Source organism: Antedon mediterranea, chromosome 7 (genome assembly GCF_964355755.1).
Source record: "Antedon mediterranea chromosome 7, ecAntMedi1.1, whole genome shotgun sequence".
NCBI classification, from domain to species: domain Eukaryota; kingdom Metazoa; phylum Echinodermata; class Crinoidea; order Comatulida; family Antedonidae; genus Antedon; species Antedon mediterranea.
This window is the reverse complement of record NC_092676.1, coordinates 7,848,681-7,865,347: the sequence shown is the minus strand read 5'-3', so window position 1 is coordinate 7,865,347 and position 16,667 is coordinate 7,848,681. Positions and strand designations below refer to the sequence as shown.

Genomic DNA, 16,667 nt, shown 5'->3' with positions numbered 1-16,667 from the left:
TCACAAAGTTCAAAACAAAGTTCTCTTTCAGCTAGAGAAAATGATAATCTCCATTCAATTTCTTTTGACGCGCTACTTGGATGGCCAGTTATTTAGTCTTTTTCTTGTGAAAAATTCTTCAGAAAACAAAGGCCATGACTGGCATTTCAAACACAATGTTAAATCTGTTGTATAGTTACCACTATAGTTACTATTATATGACATTTCTATTGAAGGACCATGTCTTCTTATAGGATTGATTAGATTACAGCTCTCAATGAAATCATTCATCACTATATATCCATCACCAACTGTTATTAAGGACTTATGCAAAGGTCTATTGCTGCATTTTTTTAAAGGGGGGTTCCGGGTTTAAAATGAATAGTAAAAAATGTAAAATATATTTGTTTGTCTCTTGAACGGTAAAAGTTTCAATTTATATAAGCGCCCAGTGAAGCAGAACGAAGGCTGTGAAATGAGGCCAGATTACAAGTGCAGCTACGGCTAAATCACACTGTGGTTACAGAATAGGAAATTCGTGAAATGGTCAATCTTCCGACGATTCGTTATCATTAACCATATCAATTACTTTTGTAAAATTATACTTATCTGATGTAATTTTAGTCGGTCTTCCCATTTATAAAGTCAGTTTTCTATGAAAATCCATCAAAACAGTGAAAAATTAGATAAGTTTGCACTTTACGTTTGCCGATTTTCGCACTGACTTAGGGAAAGCCTTCAAAATCAACGAAGCGTAACGTATACATTCCTGCTGAGCGAGGAGAGGAGAGCGAGACGACGATACACGTGCTCTCTCTGCCCATGCTTGGCATCGTCACGTGATAAGCAGATACAGTATACAATACCAAACTGGTCGGGTCGAGTATACCCCGTCTATAATCACAACATGAACGATGTACAGTATTTGATTGAAGGTCGACTCAACCTACCGGAATGGTATAGATAATATAGCTCGAATGAGAGAGTTGGAATATTTGTAAACATAAGTACAGTATTGCTAATTTTAACAAGTGTAGCCTAGCCTAAGTAAAAGGCCTGGTAGTATCAATTCGCATAGGGTCTACTACACTAGCTAGCTCAATTTTTAACTGGGCCGGATCGGCTAGGCTAGGCTAGGTCTCCTTCCTACCTACTACCGGTGTACTTGCTTGATGCAGTATCCGCTTTTTTGGAGAGTAAACTAGGCCTACTTATTCGATCGGGACACCATACGTGCGGACGGCGATCGGACCTTGTTTTGCCTCAATATTTACAGCCGATTTTTGTAGAACGTTTTAGGTTTAGATTGTTTAGGAGTTTGGTTGATAGGATGGGTGTGGAATCCACTGAGTTTTGTTATTTATGGGCCAATCGTTTAGTAATAGGCTAGCTAGGCCCATGAATGATGGCCCCAATGTTTTAACGTAGCCATCGTGGCATGGAATCCCTAGTCAGAAATGGCTCTCACCCCGGCATGAATAAAATGATTTAGGCTAGGCCTAGCCTAGTACGTGAAGCCGATATACGATCTGTACTACAGTATTATTATTAATTCGAGGTATAAAAATAGTATAATTTATGACTCTGTAATCTGTACTAAATTTTGTATTTCATTAAATGTCAAATAAATATATGCTACTACTGTTATTATTACACTTTAGGCCTAGCTTAGCAAATCTACAAAAAATGTATTTCACAATGATCGGGTGGTCGTCGTTTGACAGAAGAGAGAGAACACAACGTACAAGCTTGACGTCGCGAGTTTGGAATCCACTGACTGATGACGTGATTTTGTGAATATCTCATGAATATTAATGAGCTTCCCTAAGCTGCTGAAATACAGATTTTCCATGAATTTACCCTAAAATTTATATGAAATTTAATTTTTTTAATTTCTCGTTATTACTTCTTCATTCTGACATGTCTATATTGTTATAATATTTTTTATTTAATAAATAAACGATATTTAAAAGCAATTTTAAACCCAGAATCCCCCTTTAAGCTTCAAATACACTGGTTGATTTGGATTTTGCTCAGTTATTAAATAACCAAATTTATGATACATTCTTTCTGGTTCAAACGGCCACAGCACAACAGAAAAAAAAGAACAATTTATCATTTTATCATAATCTCCACACGTGCTTGGACAGGGCCGTAACCAGGTTTGACGGCGGGGTGGATCGTTAAGTTGTTTAGTGGAACCCAGGGGCGGATCCAGGATATTGAAATAGGGGTGGCGTAGCTTTGCGAGCAAACATTGGCTGGGGGCCAGGGGGCCGCCAAGGGCCCCCGGTCGGGATCCAGGGGCCGACGGCCCCTGGAAATTTTTGGCGTTCTAGCGCATTTTAAGTCGTTTAAAACGATTTACAAACATCTCATAATGTCATTTACCAAACACTCTAAAGCTCGCAAATTACGACATGTGGAATATGCAGCTGATACTTACCTAGGGTACCAAAAGCAAGCTAACAACTTGCCTGTACTTTACATCTAAATTTTTACAACGCGACGATGTTTTTCACCGTTATATTATAAACTTGTCCTAGCCTAGGCCGGTATTATTTTTTTACACGCGCGCCGGGTCGATCGCGGTCACTATACTTCGCATACAGCTAAAGTAAAATGACGTCACGTTAAAGCGGGTCGTCACAGAGTCTCATGCATATTAATGAAGCAAACTTGCTGAGAGTGTTTTCACCACGCAACACATGCGACGCGAGATTTATCGAAACTCCGAGCCATCGACTGACGGTCATGTTTTTGACAATTAAAATCACGGCATATTCAACGACCTGGTTTAAACGATCGTTTAAAAATTAGCGGTCCGGCTCGATTACATTATATTTAGTGATTTGAAAAAAACAAAACACCTCTTTTGTCATGATGTCATCGCGATGTGTTTATGAGAATCATCGACGGGAAAGCAATTAAAACAACAAGGGTCATGAAATGCTGCAGCATTGTTAATATTTTAATAGTAATACGTTTTAATAAAATTTATCCCTAACGGGATAATTTTCATAGGCATACAGTCCTAGCCTTTGTTTTTATTGTACTTAATAAATGGGCGCGTAGTATAGTAGCACTGGCCATGTGGCTTCATCAACATTGATCGTCTGAGGTACCGCTACTCTACAATACGGGAGTGACGATCACAAAGGATGCCGGCAGCCGACCTGCTTAGTGGAACGCGACCAAGCTCACCACGTGGCTTTTATCAACTTGCTCCTTTTACACTTAACTGTGAATGATCGTTGGTAACGCTAGAGATTGATAGTACACAAAGGATGTCGACGTACATGCTTGGTGGAATGCGATCAAGCTGACGATGTGCTCCGACGTACTATTTTCACTATGAAAATGTGCAAACCATCGGTGATTGATGACCGTCGAAACGATACGTGTTTTTAAAATCTATTTAATTAAAAACAAGGCCAACAGCCATTAAGTCGCGTGCTACAATGCATAGTGATACCGGACCGACAGACAGACCGACAGACCGACAGACAGACCGACAGACCGACAGACAGAGAGACCGACCGACCGACCGACATAGTGAACTATACTGACCGAAATTACTGAACATGTTTAAAAATGTTGAAATGTTTAAAAACATTTATTTTTTTTAAATTTACACGTGCGTAGCCTGTCACTTTCGACGTGCTCGTATAACGTAATTTCGAGTTGAAAAGTAAGTCAAGAAAACAGAAATCGGGCAAAAAGAGTGCGCGATAACATTTAACGCGCAGTGCGCGCGCAAAAATATGCGCACTCATGGCAATTTTGTAAACGCTTAAAATTGCCTGAAATGTACTCTTATTTCATCGAAAATAAATTTTGAAAATGTTAAGCGCGCGTACGCATGCGTTACATGCGCTACGCACGTAATTGTATTGCCATATGATGATTTATGCCCTGAAATTTATGAGTACCAAATTTTATTTAATTGTGATTCATGGTTGTGAAGATATGATTACAAACGTGATTTCGTTAAATCGTGCGTAGACCGCGTAATTTTTTATTGCGCACCGTGAAAACATAACCACATTGATTCCTGGCCATAAGGAATATACTGTGAAAAATTGACCTAGCTAGATTAAACTGATGTCAAGATAAGGTCAGAAAGCGATAAAACGCATAGTGATACCGGACCGACAGACAGACAGACAGACCGACAGACAGACAGACAGACCGACCGACCGACATAGTGAACTATAGAGTCGCTTCCACGCGACTAAAAAAATACGCCCCTGCTAGATCCGCCACTGGAACCATACCCTCGAAATTTTGTTCTCTATATAGGCCGCAAATCGCATTTCCGGCTATTCTCTTTTGTTTATGATTGAACTATATTGTTGGTGTAATTTCCAGCCCACAAATTTCAATTGCCGACCTTAATATTGCCGACCTTATATTGTCAGAGGACGGCATTCTCTTGCCGACCGAAATTAGGCTAGATCCCTCCTCCTTTCAAGCCTCCTAGCAACAACATGGTACATTAGGGATCGTATCATTGAGACTTTAACAGGCATATTCACCATCATGTGGTGTTTAGGTAAAAAAACCATGGAATTAAGATGATCCCTGAATTCACTCAACCATTGCATCTTGCACTTGCGTCGTGTGAGCTGCATGCTTTCTCTATCAAGCAGCTGGCTGGGCACGTCACACACGCACGCGGAGATCTGTGTAGGGGAATACCCTGTTATGTCAACCAAACAACAACTATGCTCTGTGTACAGCTCGCTAGCTCCAGAACCACGATGTTCAGCAGTTATCAAATAGAACTTATCTTGTAAATTTTAGTGTTAGGTTTTTATATTTCAGTTAAAATATATATATATATATATATTAATTAAATTTATTAAGGCTTGACTAGGCCTGTAGTGAACAATCGTCGTGTTGTGTTAGTATGCCCAGCAAAAAAAAGTGGGAGGCCAAGCGGAACTCGCGGTTCAGCGGGGGGGATCGTACGATCCCCCCGATCCCCCCCTGGTTACGGGCCTGTTGGAGGCATTGCTTCATTCGCACTCCCTACTAAATACTCTTCATCAAAGGGTATATAAGAAAGTTCTCTAGAAGCAACATCTGATAATTTCTGTTTAATTCTACAAGAAGCAATGTGAAGGTATCGATATGACATTACACTTCTAAAGGCCAATTTACACAGACGAGCGGTAACGGTAAGCGGTAATTGTAAACGAAAAACCGCGTGGCTTTTCCCATTTACATAGCGCGCGGAGTTCGCGAACGGAGTGGTGCGTGTAGGCCTCGAGGCTAATGCATGTTACAGTCACTGCTGGCCTGGATGTGACTGACTGTCAGTAGGCCTAGCACACACAGGCCTAAGTTTTAGAGGGAATTGTTGCCTAATAACGTACTAAAATGTGTATTTTCTTTTCACTATCCTTATACGAACATTAGTCACGTCGTAGGTGTTTGTATTTCTGAATATAAAGAAGTTGCAAACTAGGCTAGGCCTACTACGGCACTCGTATTTATTGTCGTCTTTCACTCGACGGACGCAAAAAAAAGTTGTTGATAGATGACGTCATTTCAATCATGTCGTTGGTTGGCATGGCCAGAATCCATAATTACCGCGCGGTATTTTCACAAAATCGAATCTGTTTCGATCCTGAGCGGATTTCCGCTCAACCGCTCGTCACATCCACGTCAAACAGCGAAAATGGGACATTAAGTGTTCCGAGAGCCGTTTTCATTGTTTAAGTTAGCCGGAGCCTTTTTCGATTGGCTATAAATAGAAAGTTAACGAGCATTTCGAGCGACGCGAGTTCTGACGTCCGTGTTTTATAGGCTGTCTAAATTTCCTTTTTAACGGGTTTATATTAAATTATATTGTTGTTTGATTTATTTCTGTTAATAAAGAACATTTATATTAAACAAAAACCACAACAATAGCAATTTTAGTTGATTATGGATTAATTTATTTGAATTCTAAGATAAACGTCTAAGCCAAGTGTAAACGTAAACAAAGCGAGTCATACGGCGAAAACAAAAAAGTGAAAACTAACTAATTTGTTAAAATAGCTAACATTAATTTGCAATTTTTAAATGAAATTCTGAAAACGCTATAATATAGTCTTATATGCATTTTCAAAGATTTCCAAATATAAGCTTGGGGTTATTTTTCAAACAAATTCTATAAGGAGTTGAAGATAGTGTATTTTGAGCGAAAGTGCGGTGCGCGTAGGCCTAGGAATACGCGGCAAGGCTGGAATACTCGTTTCCTTAGGCGACGAGAACGACGGAAAATGCGCTCCATCACTGTGCTCTCAATTTTAGTTCTTGTTAAGTGGATGATGCAGAATCTTATAATATGGGCATATAAATTTTAAAATAAAGTGCTCAACTTTCATTTTTCTTATAATTATGAAGATTAGTGTGAAGTGGGGACTGTTTGCATGCCTGAACGGCTGACTTGGTAAAATACTGAAAAATCAGTCAATTAGTTAGGCCTAGGCTAGTTAATTAATGTACACAGTATATAATGTCATATTTTTATGAATAGAGCTAAAGCTAGTAGGCTTACTAGTAATCTCATAATAAATCTGTTAATGTCACCTTTCACTAACATATGATTGATTTAAGTATATGCTGAAAATGTTTACTTTTTATCGGAGCTAAAATGAAATTTCACGGTTCCCTGCTTTTTATTATAATAATGGAGCAATAAATGAAATACAAATACACACCAATTAACATTTTAACTTTTAATATTATCACAAATTGCACCTTAAAAATCAGACAACAAGTTTTCTACATGAACTTAGCTAACATTTTTTGTACTAAGCCTAATCTTCAAAAGATTTACTATTACTGTAGTAGGCCTATTACCATTATTTATTTGCCGATTTGAAATGTACATTTAAACTTTATTAAACTACTGCACAACAACCAACCGCCACTTGAACCTTTAAATAAGTAAATTAGGATAAGTTAAAGTTTTTAAAAAATAAATGTCTCTTTGGCAATACATCTATAAATATCAATAATTACAGTATTAATAGTGCTTTTTGACATTATATGCCAGAGGTAAATTAATATGACTCATAAGAAATTGTTGTTGCTTTAATGCTATTTGTATTGAAGTATGTAGAACAATCCTCTGGGGTCTGTAAAAAAAACAAAACATTCAATTAATAATAATCATTATTTAATTATATGTGTATATTTATTCTTATTTTCTTAGGCCTATAAACAACGCGCGCCTGACAATGAACACGCGCCAATAATGCACGCACTACCCCACTATTATAGGCTAAAGCCTGGCTCTCCTACTGTATTACTAGGCCTAGACTATATTGATTTATAAATAAAACAAAGAGGCTTTGTAGAGTTTTATGATTTAAAACAGCTTTCCTATATATTATATGTTGCCCTTATTAATTTACAAAATCACATTTTTTATCTTATGGCGTAAAAAATGATTTTAGCTACAACCATGTGTTCCATTTTCAATAGTGAAATACCCAAGAAGGCACATGTTTAAGCAGCCATTAAAAAAAAATAAAAAATAACCCCAACGAGATTTTTTTATTAACTACTATTGAAAAATCAAATATTCAGAAACTATAAAACCCACCTTCTCAAAAAATTGCGTTGTTTTATTACAGCCTCAACAAATTAGACAAAATTTTAACATTCGAATAGCCTAAAATTGTTTAAAAAACATCGGTGTAATTCACCCTTGTTTCACACAAATATAATGGGTTCGTCGATTAAAAAACAATATCACGTGGTTCGTAGATGCCTCGTCAAAGGTTTTCATGAATTATTCATTAGTAAATAAAACCAAAAGTTCCAATTGGCCAGTTTGCAAAAACCTAAGATTTACTTTTCAAAACAAAGTTGCTTCCGGGTAATTGTCAACGCTGTCTCGTGTGCAAAAACGATTCGCTGCCGATAGAGGGCTCACTACTTTTTGTCCCTGGTGAATTGAGTGTGTCGTCCGCTCCGCGTTCTGTGTAAATGGTCATAAGAAATAACATATATTCTATTTTTGCGTTTTCCGCTCAACTTTACCGCTTACCGTTACCGCTCGTCTGTGTAAATTGGCCTTAAGACGCTGAACTGCAATTTGATCAACGTCTTCTTGGTTTGATTTATTCCGCATCACAGGTATCACAACTATGTGTTCCAAAAGTACAATACTTAGTGTATCACTCAGTACTTCTGATTGTTCACAATCACCAAACTCCACAAGTGCTTGTTTGTTCCAAAAGAAATTGTGAAACGATATTGTGAACTTTGCAATACACCTATTGAGTTTTTCTCGGTACAAAGTCTAACTATTACATACAATACTTGCAAAATTTTCTATTTCATTTGTTACTTTATGTATTGTACACACAACAAGTAAAAAAAAAATTGGTACAAAATATTATGTAAAAAAATGCATTTTGCAAAAGATTTTTTTTGTGAACTCTATAAAGTGGAATTTATTTGTTATTTAGTTTTAGTAAATATTATCTAACAATAATATGTATGTATAGTTCACCATATCACCATACTAAACAAAAAAATGAAACAACTGTACTACGGTAGCTAACAAGACATTTTATATCAATCAGTTTATCACAAGTTGCAAGACAATATTTCCAATATAGCTTTGTTTGCTTTTCTTCATAGTGTCTTAGTATAGAGTACGGTACACAGATTAAATGGTGAAAAGTATTTTTAACTTATGGTAAAAATAAACTCGACATCAAACACTTTTTAAATTTTTATTACACCTCTATAATAGGGTGATCCTAAACCCTAAAGTATTTTTAACTTATGATAAAATTAACACTTTTTTTATTTTTGTATTACAACTTATTTATAGAGGGTGACCCTAAACGGCGTATGCTGACAATCAAGGGGCCCTCATGATGAGTGACAGTGGCTGATGTGTGTATTAGTACACCACCGGGGTCGGCGTAGCCCCCTACTCGTCTCGAAAGACGTACTAGGTTCTTTAAAGTGCACATGAGCCAGATGTGTACACTGGACTTACGGTTTATAGTCCTTATCCGAGAAGACTTGTTCTACCACCAGAACCACGGAGCGTCGAGTGTACCCTTGCCGATGTTAATATGGCAATTAGGTATTACGGTTTCACTGTCTTAACCGCTTGGCCACTCACTCACTAAACTCAAGCACTATAGGCTATATTATAGCTTAGACTAGAATGATACATTGATTTTAATCGTATCCTATTCATTATCGCTTAGACTTGCCCCAAGTCTGTATTTATTGTCTTTTTTTTTTATTTATTTGTTTTTATTTCGACCGCGATTTTTGTCTGAAAATACAGACTTGTGAAACACGTATAGAAATCGATTTGCAGACCGCAAACATCCGATAAGAATGACGTAGGTTATCATACCGTATTTGGCTATATGGGGCGGGCGGTATGTAAATATGGATTTCGAATCAACCAATGATCATTTTGTTTCAAAATTAAAAAGATCGAGTACGTACAGTGCTGAATGTATGATCGAGACAACTGTTGATGAAATATAATCGTGTTGCCAAGTTGTTTTGTTTATTAATTGTTCAGTCCTGGCCTAGGCCTCCTTCGTAGGGCTACTCAACTCGTACATATGACCTGCCAATAAATAAGGTACATACCACCACCGACCGGCACACAATAGGGCTACACCACCACAAACACAGAACAGGACAGGGTTTGGGTGGGAATTATAAAATCAAATTATCTCCGCATAATATGATCCATTCAATGTTTGATTTCGCGGAGAAGCTATGCCTATCATATCAAGACGAGTTTTCATGTTCTTGGGAAAAATCCCATCAAATGTTTACCAGACTACTAGGCATATAAAATCATTTATAGCCTTCAGAAACTTTCATCAATGTACCCAAGTACAAATTGTCTAAACGTAGCATAGCGCATGCGTATCATCTTAGATGTTGAGTCTTTGAAATTCTGAAATATGAATATTAAAACTGCCTGCGAGTGAGTAGCCAATCGCATGCAGCTGAAACTAGTCAACATGATAATTTATGCACCAAGAATTCTTGGTGTCAAATATTTATATTTTTACTAATATTAAGACAAAACTCCGTCTGGAGCCCAGACTAATTATCGCTGTGCGCAAGTACAACCAAAATGGGCATAGTAACGCACGGAGTAAACATTTCATTGATTTTAATCGTATCCTATTCATTATCCCTGTGCGCAAGTACAACCAAAATGGGAATAGCAACGCACGGAGTAAACATTTCATTGATTTTAATCGTATCCTATCCATTATCGCTATGCGCAAGTACAACTAAAATGGGTATAAAATGTTCACTGCTTTTAATCGTATCCTATTCATTGTAATTTGATTTATATCTATACGGTAGTGAATTTATTTTAGAGACTGATCATTAGTCATTAACGTATATAAATGATGAAGACAAAGGTGTCCAATAACAGGGATTTGTAGTCAGAGCAATAAAAGTGTCAGACAATTCCGGTCCAGAATTTCTCAGCCGATGTACACTATAGAATGAGGACGTGATTACGAAACATTTTGTACTGGACGATACTTTAGAATATAAAATAAAATATGTGTAATTTAAAGTATTAAATTGTATAGAATTGAAGAAAAAAATGGGAAAGAATAATAAAATTGATAAAATTAAAATAACATATTGATATAGTTAAAGAAATATTTGTATTATGTGAAGGGTTATAGTGATACGGGTGTATCATCTTGGTTTGGGGATATTGTCACATGTTATTCAAATTAACAGTGCTGGTGGATATGTAGATGTTGACACGATGGACGAACAGGAAACCGTTTGTGTAGGCGAACTTGGCGGTTGTATGAAAACAGATAAAGGCCGTGTGGAGCCGTGAAATGTGCAAAAAGTCACATTTGTGCAAACAGCCACATTTGTGTAAACATTTTACCTTTAAATGTGCAAACAACCACATTTGTGCAAACATTTTACCTTCAAATGTGCAAATCTGTAAAAATTCATTACCCGCAAATGTGCAAACATCTCGCCGTTAAATGTAAAAACGATCAGTTTTGACGTTAAATGTGCAAAAGGGAATCTACAAATGTGCAAAGCATTTCTTCAACCAAACTCCTATTCCATTTTATATTTTTGGTTCGTAGGTCTTTCAGAGTAGAAATAACAATAGGAAAAAGAGTATAATAAATTTAAAATGTTCAATATCATAACTAATTATACTGTTGTATTTTATTATAATCAAAGGCTCTAAATCGCCTCGGCTAAATTCAAGTCGGCCCCAAGTCAACTCGCCCTGAAGTCAACTCGGCCTCAAGTCAACTCGGCCTCACGTCAACTCGGCCAAAAACTAATCGGTCAACCATGGAGGGGTCAACTAACATTCACATTCATTATAATATTCATCCCTATAACATGCGTACTTCGTTTTTATTATTTTTCTTCTGTTCATTAGACTTATTTTGTCCCATTCATTTGCACTTTTGCGTTTCATACTTTAAGGTGGCCTAGTTGACGTGAGGCCGAGTTGACTTCAGGGCGAGTTGACTTAGACGGGTTAAAGCCTTTGATCATAATAAAATACAACAGTATAATTAGTTATTATGATATTGAGCATTTTAAATTTATTAGACTCTTTTTCCTATTGTTATTTCTACTCTGAAAGACCTGCGAACCAAAAATATAAAGTGTAATAGGAATTTGACTGAATAAATGATTTGCACATTTGTAGAATACCTTTTGCACATTTAACGTCAAAACTGACCGTTTTTACATTTAACGGCGTGATGTTTGCACATTTGCGGTTAATGAATGTTTACAGATTTGCACATTTGAAGGTAAAATGTTTGCACAAATGTGGTTGTTTGCACATTTGAAGGTAAAATGTTTGCACAAATGTGGTTGTTTGCACAAATGTGACTTTTTGCACATTTCACGGCTCCACAGGCCGTCGATATAAAAAAAAAACAACTGTGAAGGAAAAGCTGGGGTACCACGACTTGTTGATGTTCCTGTTTAATTTTGGCCCCGTGGAATATGAATGTAGTTTTAGCTGTTGTTTGTAAAGTTAATTAGCTGAAGTTCGTGGTAAACCGGTTCCTGATTAAAATAAATTGGTGTTTTGGATTAATATGTGGATTGTGGTACTAGTGTGAGCTGAGCCACGTTTATATACCACAGAGCTTACATCCGGTAGCAACCCCGAAGGTGGATTAGTGGCGTGGAACGATTTTTGCTCAACGTTGTTTGGCTCAACGTAATTTGTTTAAGCGTCTGTGCACGTAGTGGGTGTGCAAGGGAGGAAAAAGCGTCGGGACCTCGACAGTATGGAATTTCTTCAAAATGTTTTACCTTTTGTTAAAGCGGTTTATTTTTGTTGTGTGCGTCGTGGTTGTGCGCCTGAGGAGAAAACGTCGAGACAGTGTATTGCACCTGAGAAGTTGAGGCCGGAGATGAACAGTGTGGTGCGGAAGTTTACGTTTTTCCATGGATGCAGCATTGTGAACTTTGGACTATGAGGTTTGCCTGAGTATTGTTTTTTTTTTAACATACTTATTCTTGTATTTGATGATTCTATTCCACTCGTAGTGGGTTGGTTAGGATCCCTGTTATAATTAGATCTAATCAATGCATAATTATAAGGCATTGCGTTTGAAATGTGTTACAATTTAATCTAATGTTGACCAGCACCCGGTTATATTTTGTTTGTTAAAATTGTTACATGACTGACGACAACCTAATGGTTAGGACATCTGTATATCAAGCACAAGATCCAGGTTCGAATCTCGGTTGGGGCGACTTTTTCTCATTCTCACAGATTTGCTCATTCATCGTTTCAAATTAATTAATACATTTTCAGTATACCACTGGGCGGTTTAGAATTAATGGTCTTTGCCTGAGGGAATATATTTCCCTCAGCGCTTCGGGCGTCGGGAAAATATATTCGATCGAACAATGCTGTTTCACCGTATGCACTGCTTTCAATAATCTTATTTCTCTCTCCGCTCTTCCTATTTTCTTCAGTGAGGGTTCAGTGAGGGATGGAGAAGGCAATCATTTCATTGTGGAACACTATACCTTAACTATTTTGATTGGCACAGCTGTGAGACTGATTATACAGTAGAACAAACTTGTAGAAAAGCTTTTTTACACCCTGATACTGGAACTTTGTTCTTTTCTCCGGGTCCACACATGTTATGGGTAAGGTAGGATTTGGACATGTTGAGGAATCTCTGGTGCGTAACTGGTTTAAATAACTTTTATTGATCTTCCCTGGTAAATTTTGTATGACACCATACTTTTCCCTAATAGTGTCAGTGTTTTAAAACAATTTTTTTTTATATCAGAGGTCAAACACACTCTTCTCTGACTCTCAAATGGAAACAATAGTTTTCAACTACCACCAAGGACTTAACAGTCATAAGTCCTTGCCAGAAATCGGTGATTTGTTGTGTGTTTCCAGTTGAGTAAAAAATAAATGGGCTGTCCTTCTCACAAATAAAGTTTCAACATTTCTTCGAATTTGTTTTGTTGGTCTGCTTTGCGATTTATTTTGTCTTCTGTTTCAGCCCATCGACTAATACCAAAGTAATAAGACGTGTGACTTCTTAGAAGCGACAGTCCATCGTGAAATACCTGTAATGTCTTAGTTCTCAGATGCTTAAACATCAACGGCAATGATTCCGAGTCACCATTATAGCTTCCTCCCCAGCTATACTCAAACTTGTTGTTCTCTCTTTCATCTTGATTCTCTCCAGAACTGAAATTCTCATTCTGCCAATTCATTTCCATGTAATAAAATAGTGCATTCTTAAGGTCATACGAAGTCACTTTATCCTGCTTGCTTGAATGTTCAGTTAATCTGTTTATAAATTTGCCTATGGAATAAACTGTTTTCATCTCGTCCGAAAGTTTTGACATTACAATATGTTCCAGTTCACAGGATGACGGTTGGAAGGAATGCGGTCTCAGTAATACGCAGGATGGATTACTTTTGATATTTGAAAGCAGGTAACTTTCCTGTCGTACAGTGGTCGGCCACCAGTCTTGGATCTCGACGCAGTACATGATATCGGCCTTGATGGCCATGCCGTGCCAATGCTTGCCCATCCACTGTACATGAAATGCATTTCTTCCATACGGTTTCCAGTACATATCGAGACCCTCCCAAATATCCCGCGAGAGGGCCTTATACATTACGCCATGGATGTGCATAAACAACGCTGCAGGGTCGATAACGTTAAAGTCATCACAATAAGACGACCACGATAAAGACACGTCATCCGACACTTGGATGCTCACTGTTCTCCTTTGGAAAGATTGGACGCCATATTCAATTTCCCTCACAACAGAACATTTACCGTCCAGTGCTCCGATATACAGACGATAGTCATATTCGTTCGGCAGACCTATTTTGGTTTTCTCACTTACACTTCCTCCCAAAACTATCCGAAGTTTCAGCATCGGGGATATATTGTTCATTCCTCTACAAAACGTTGAACCAGGCAATCCATCTGTTCATGAACATCAAGTACACCTCTGCTGTTTCTGAAACCTGGATTTATGGCTGGTGACTGTAAAAGGTTCTTGATTGCGAAATGCTTTCTCTTTGGGCTTTCTGGTGGACTTGATCTGATGTGTAAATAATATTATATACATACATAATGTTACAGACATTTCAATATTATTGACTCGATTGAGAATACGTAAACAAACCATTATAGATACTTTGTGATTGATTACTTTGCACATTATACACCTTAGAATTATAGTATTTGGAATTTCTGTGGCATTATAAATTTGACTTACCTATGTAAAAAAGCTGTTAGATCTTCGTCATATTTAGCTTTTTGTCTTACGCAATCCAAAAACAGTGGCAACATTTTCCCTAAAGCCATGAAGCTGATTGCCTCTGATGGAACATCGGACTTCCACGTCACCATTTCATGGCTTTTATCGCAGGGTAGTACTTGAATTTTATTGGATTGTAAATTGTCTAATTGATTCAGCTCTAGTGCCATTGTCCTTTGATCATTCAAACCGATATCTCTGCTGTACTTTAATTTATCAATTTCCCGCAAAACCTGTCTGCGCCAGGTAGTGGCATTGCTGTCTTTTGGCGGAACTTTAGGCAATAAATCCACCAATGGATTACTTTCAATATCATTGTCTTCGTCAATTTCATTTCCATTATCTACAGATATTTGAATATTTTCTTTGCTTTGATGTCCTTTCAATAAGCAGATGACCTCGTCTTGACCAAAATATTTGGCATGCCAAAGAACTGAATGACCATATCTGTCAATATCGCTTATATTAGACCCTGACGCGATAAGCGACTTAACCAGAGCCATATTAGCCTTAGTGGGAACAAGGTTGGAAATGAAGTCTGCATCCCGCCATGTTCCTTTGTCATAATCTCTCCACATTTCATCCTCGTGTACAAGCCGACCTCGTACAGCATGATGCAATGGAGTTAATCCAAGTCGATCTTTGACATTAATTCCACCAGATGCTGCAGCCAGCTTATGGATGACATCTCGGTCACCTTTTTTGACTAACATACGCAATTCATTGTCATGATTTAATTCATCCCTGACTGCCCTGTGCAACATCGTCCAGCCGCTAGTGCAACTAGGGTCGCCAATATCCCAACCCAAAGCCGCCAGCATCATCATGTGCGAAGTCTGCCCGCCTTCGCAATCAGCTGCGTTCATAATAGCACTCTTTCCATCGTCAGGAATCCAGGTTATGTTGGCTCCCTTTGAAACTAAATAAGCTGCGATGTCGTGTTCAAACATCACAGACGCCCAAATCAAAGGTGTAAACCCCTCATCGTCCACACAGTCAACTGTAGCTCCAGCCTCCACCAGGCACTTTACTATTTCAAAGTAGCCATTACACGCTGATTGGTGCAAAGGTCGAATTTTAAATTCACCTCCCGGACAATCCAGATCAACGCCTTGCAATATAAGTGTTTGGACAGTAACCAGGTCTCCGGAACACACAGCATCATAGTAAACCTGATTTCGCTCGGATACTTTTGATGTCATAGCCATGTCGTTGGCGGAAATGTCAATTCTTGACCGAGTATGGCTTTCAGACAACACCTGTACAAAATTTAAATTAAAAAAAAAAGAGATTCACTGGTTAGTGGTGATGTCCGTAATCGTATAAAATGGGAGAATTATGGCTTTCATTTCAATTACGAAATCCTAATGTAACCGAGATAAAGAGCTAAAAAATGTTACCATGTGTCTGACTTCTTAAATACACTCGCCATGTGTTCTCCCTGTTTGGAGGTAATTAGGATTTGATTGGGTTTATTCCAAGCTTGGAAAGTGTATTTTGTACTTCGCAGCAGAATTATGCACAATATGTAGCGCACTTACTTTTGTAAAAAAGAATTATTTTTATGCTATTATTTTTTCTGTTTCAATGCATAGCAGTCAACATTGTAGGTCCAATATCTCCTCTGAACGTGGAAATCGATATATTAACTAACTATAATCTCCTGTATTATTTTATGTTTTCTATAATTGTTGTTGCGTAAAAAACACTCAATGTCCTTACACATGACTTTACATATTTTGTTTGTTTGTTTGTTTGTTTGTTTCTTTATTTCCATTCACAACAAAATAAAACCATTAACATACATAAATATTCATTACAAAAATGAAAGAATGGAAAGGGGAAATCTC

The 16,667-nt window shown here is 37.6% G+C and overlaps 1 protein-coding gene across 1 annotated transcript; it reads right to left on the bottom strand.

Annotated features, from left to right (window-relative positions):
* Positions 1-14,442: 14,442 nt before the first annotated feature.
* On the bottom strand, positions 14,443-16,073 carry LOC140054458 (uncharacterized). The gene is made up of 2 exons (XM_072099448.1): positions 14,776-16,073; positions 14,443-14,598 (listed from the first exon to the last, which is right to left on the bottom strand). Exons 1-2 carry the CDS (start codon positions 16,023-16,025, stop codon positions 14,445-14,447), a joined length of 1,404 nt encoding a protein of 467 aa, XP_071955549.1. The 5' UTR covers positions 16,026-16,073; the 3' UTR covers positions 14,443-14,444.
* Between the last annotated feature and the right edge of the window lie 594 nt (positions 16,074-16,667).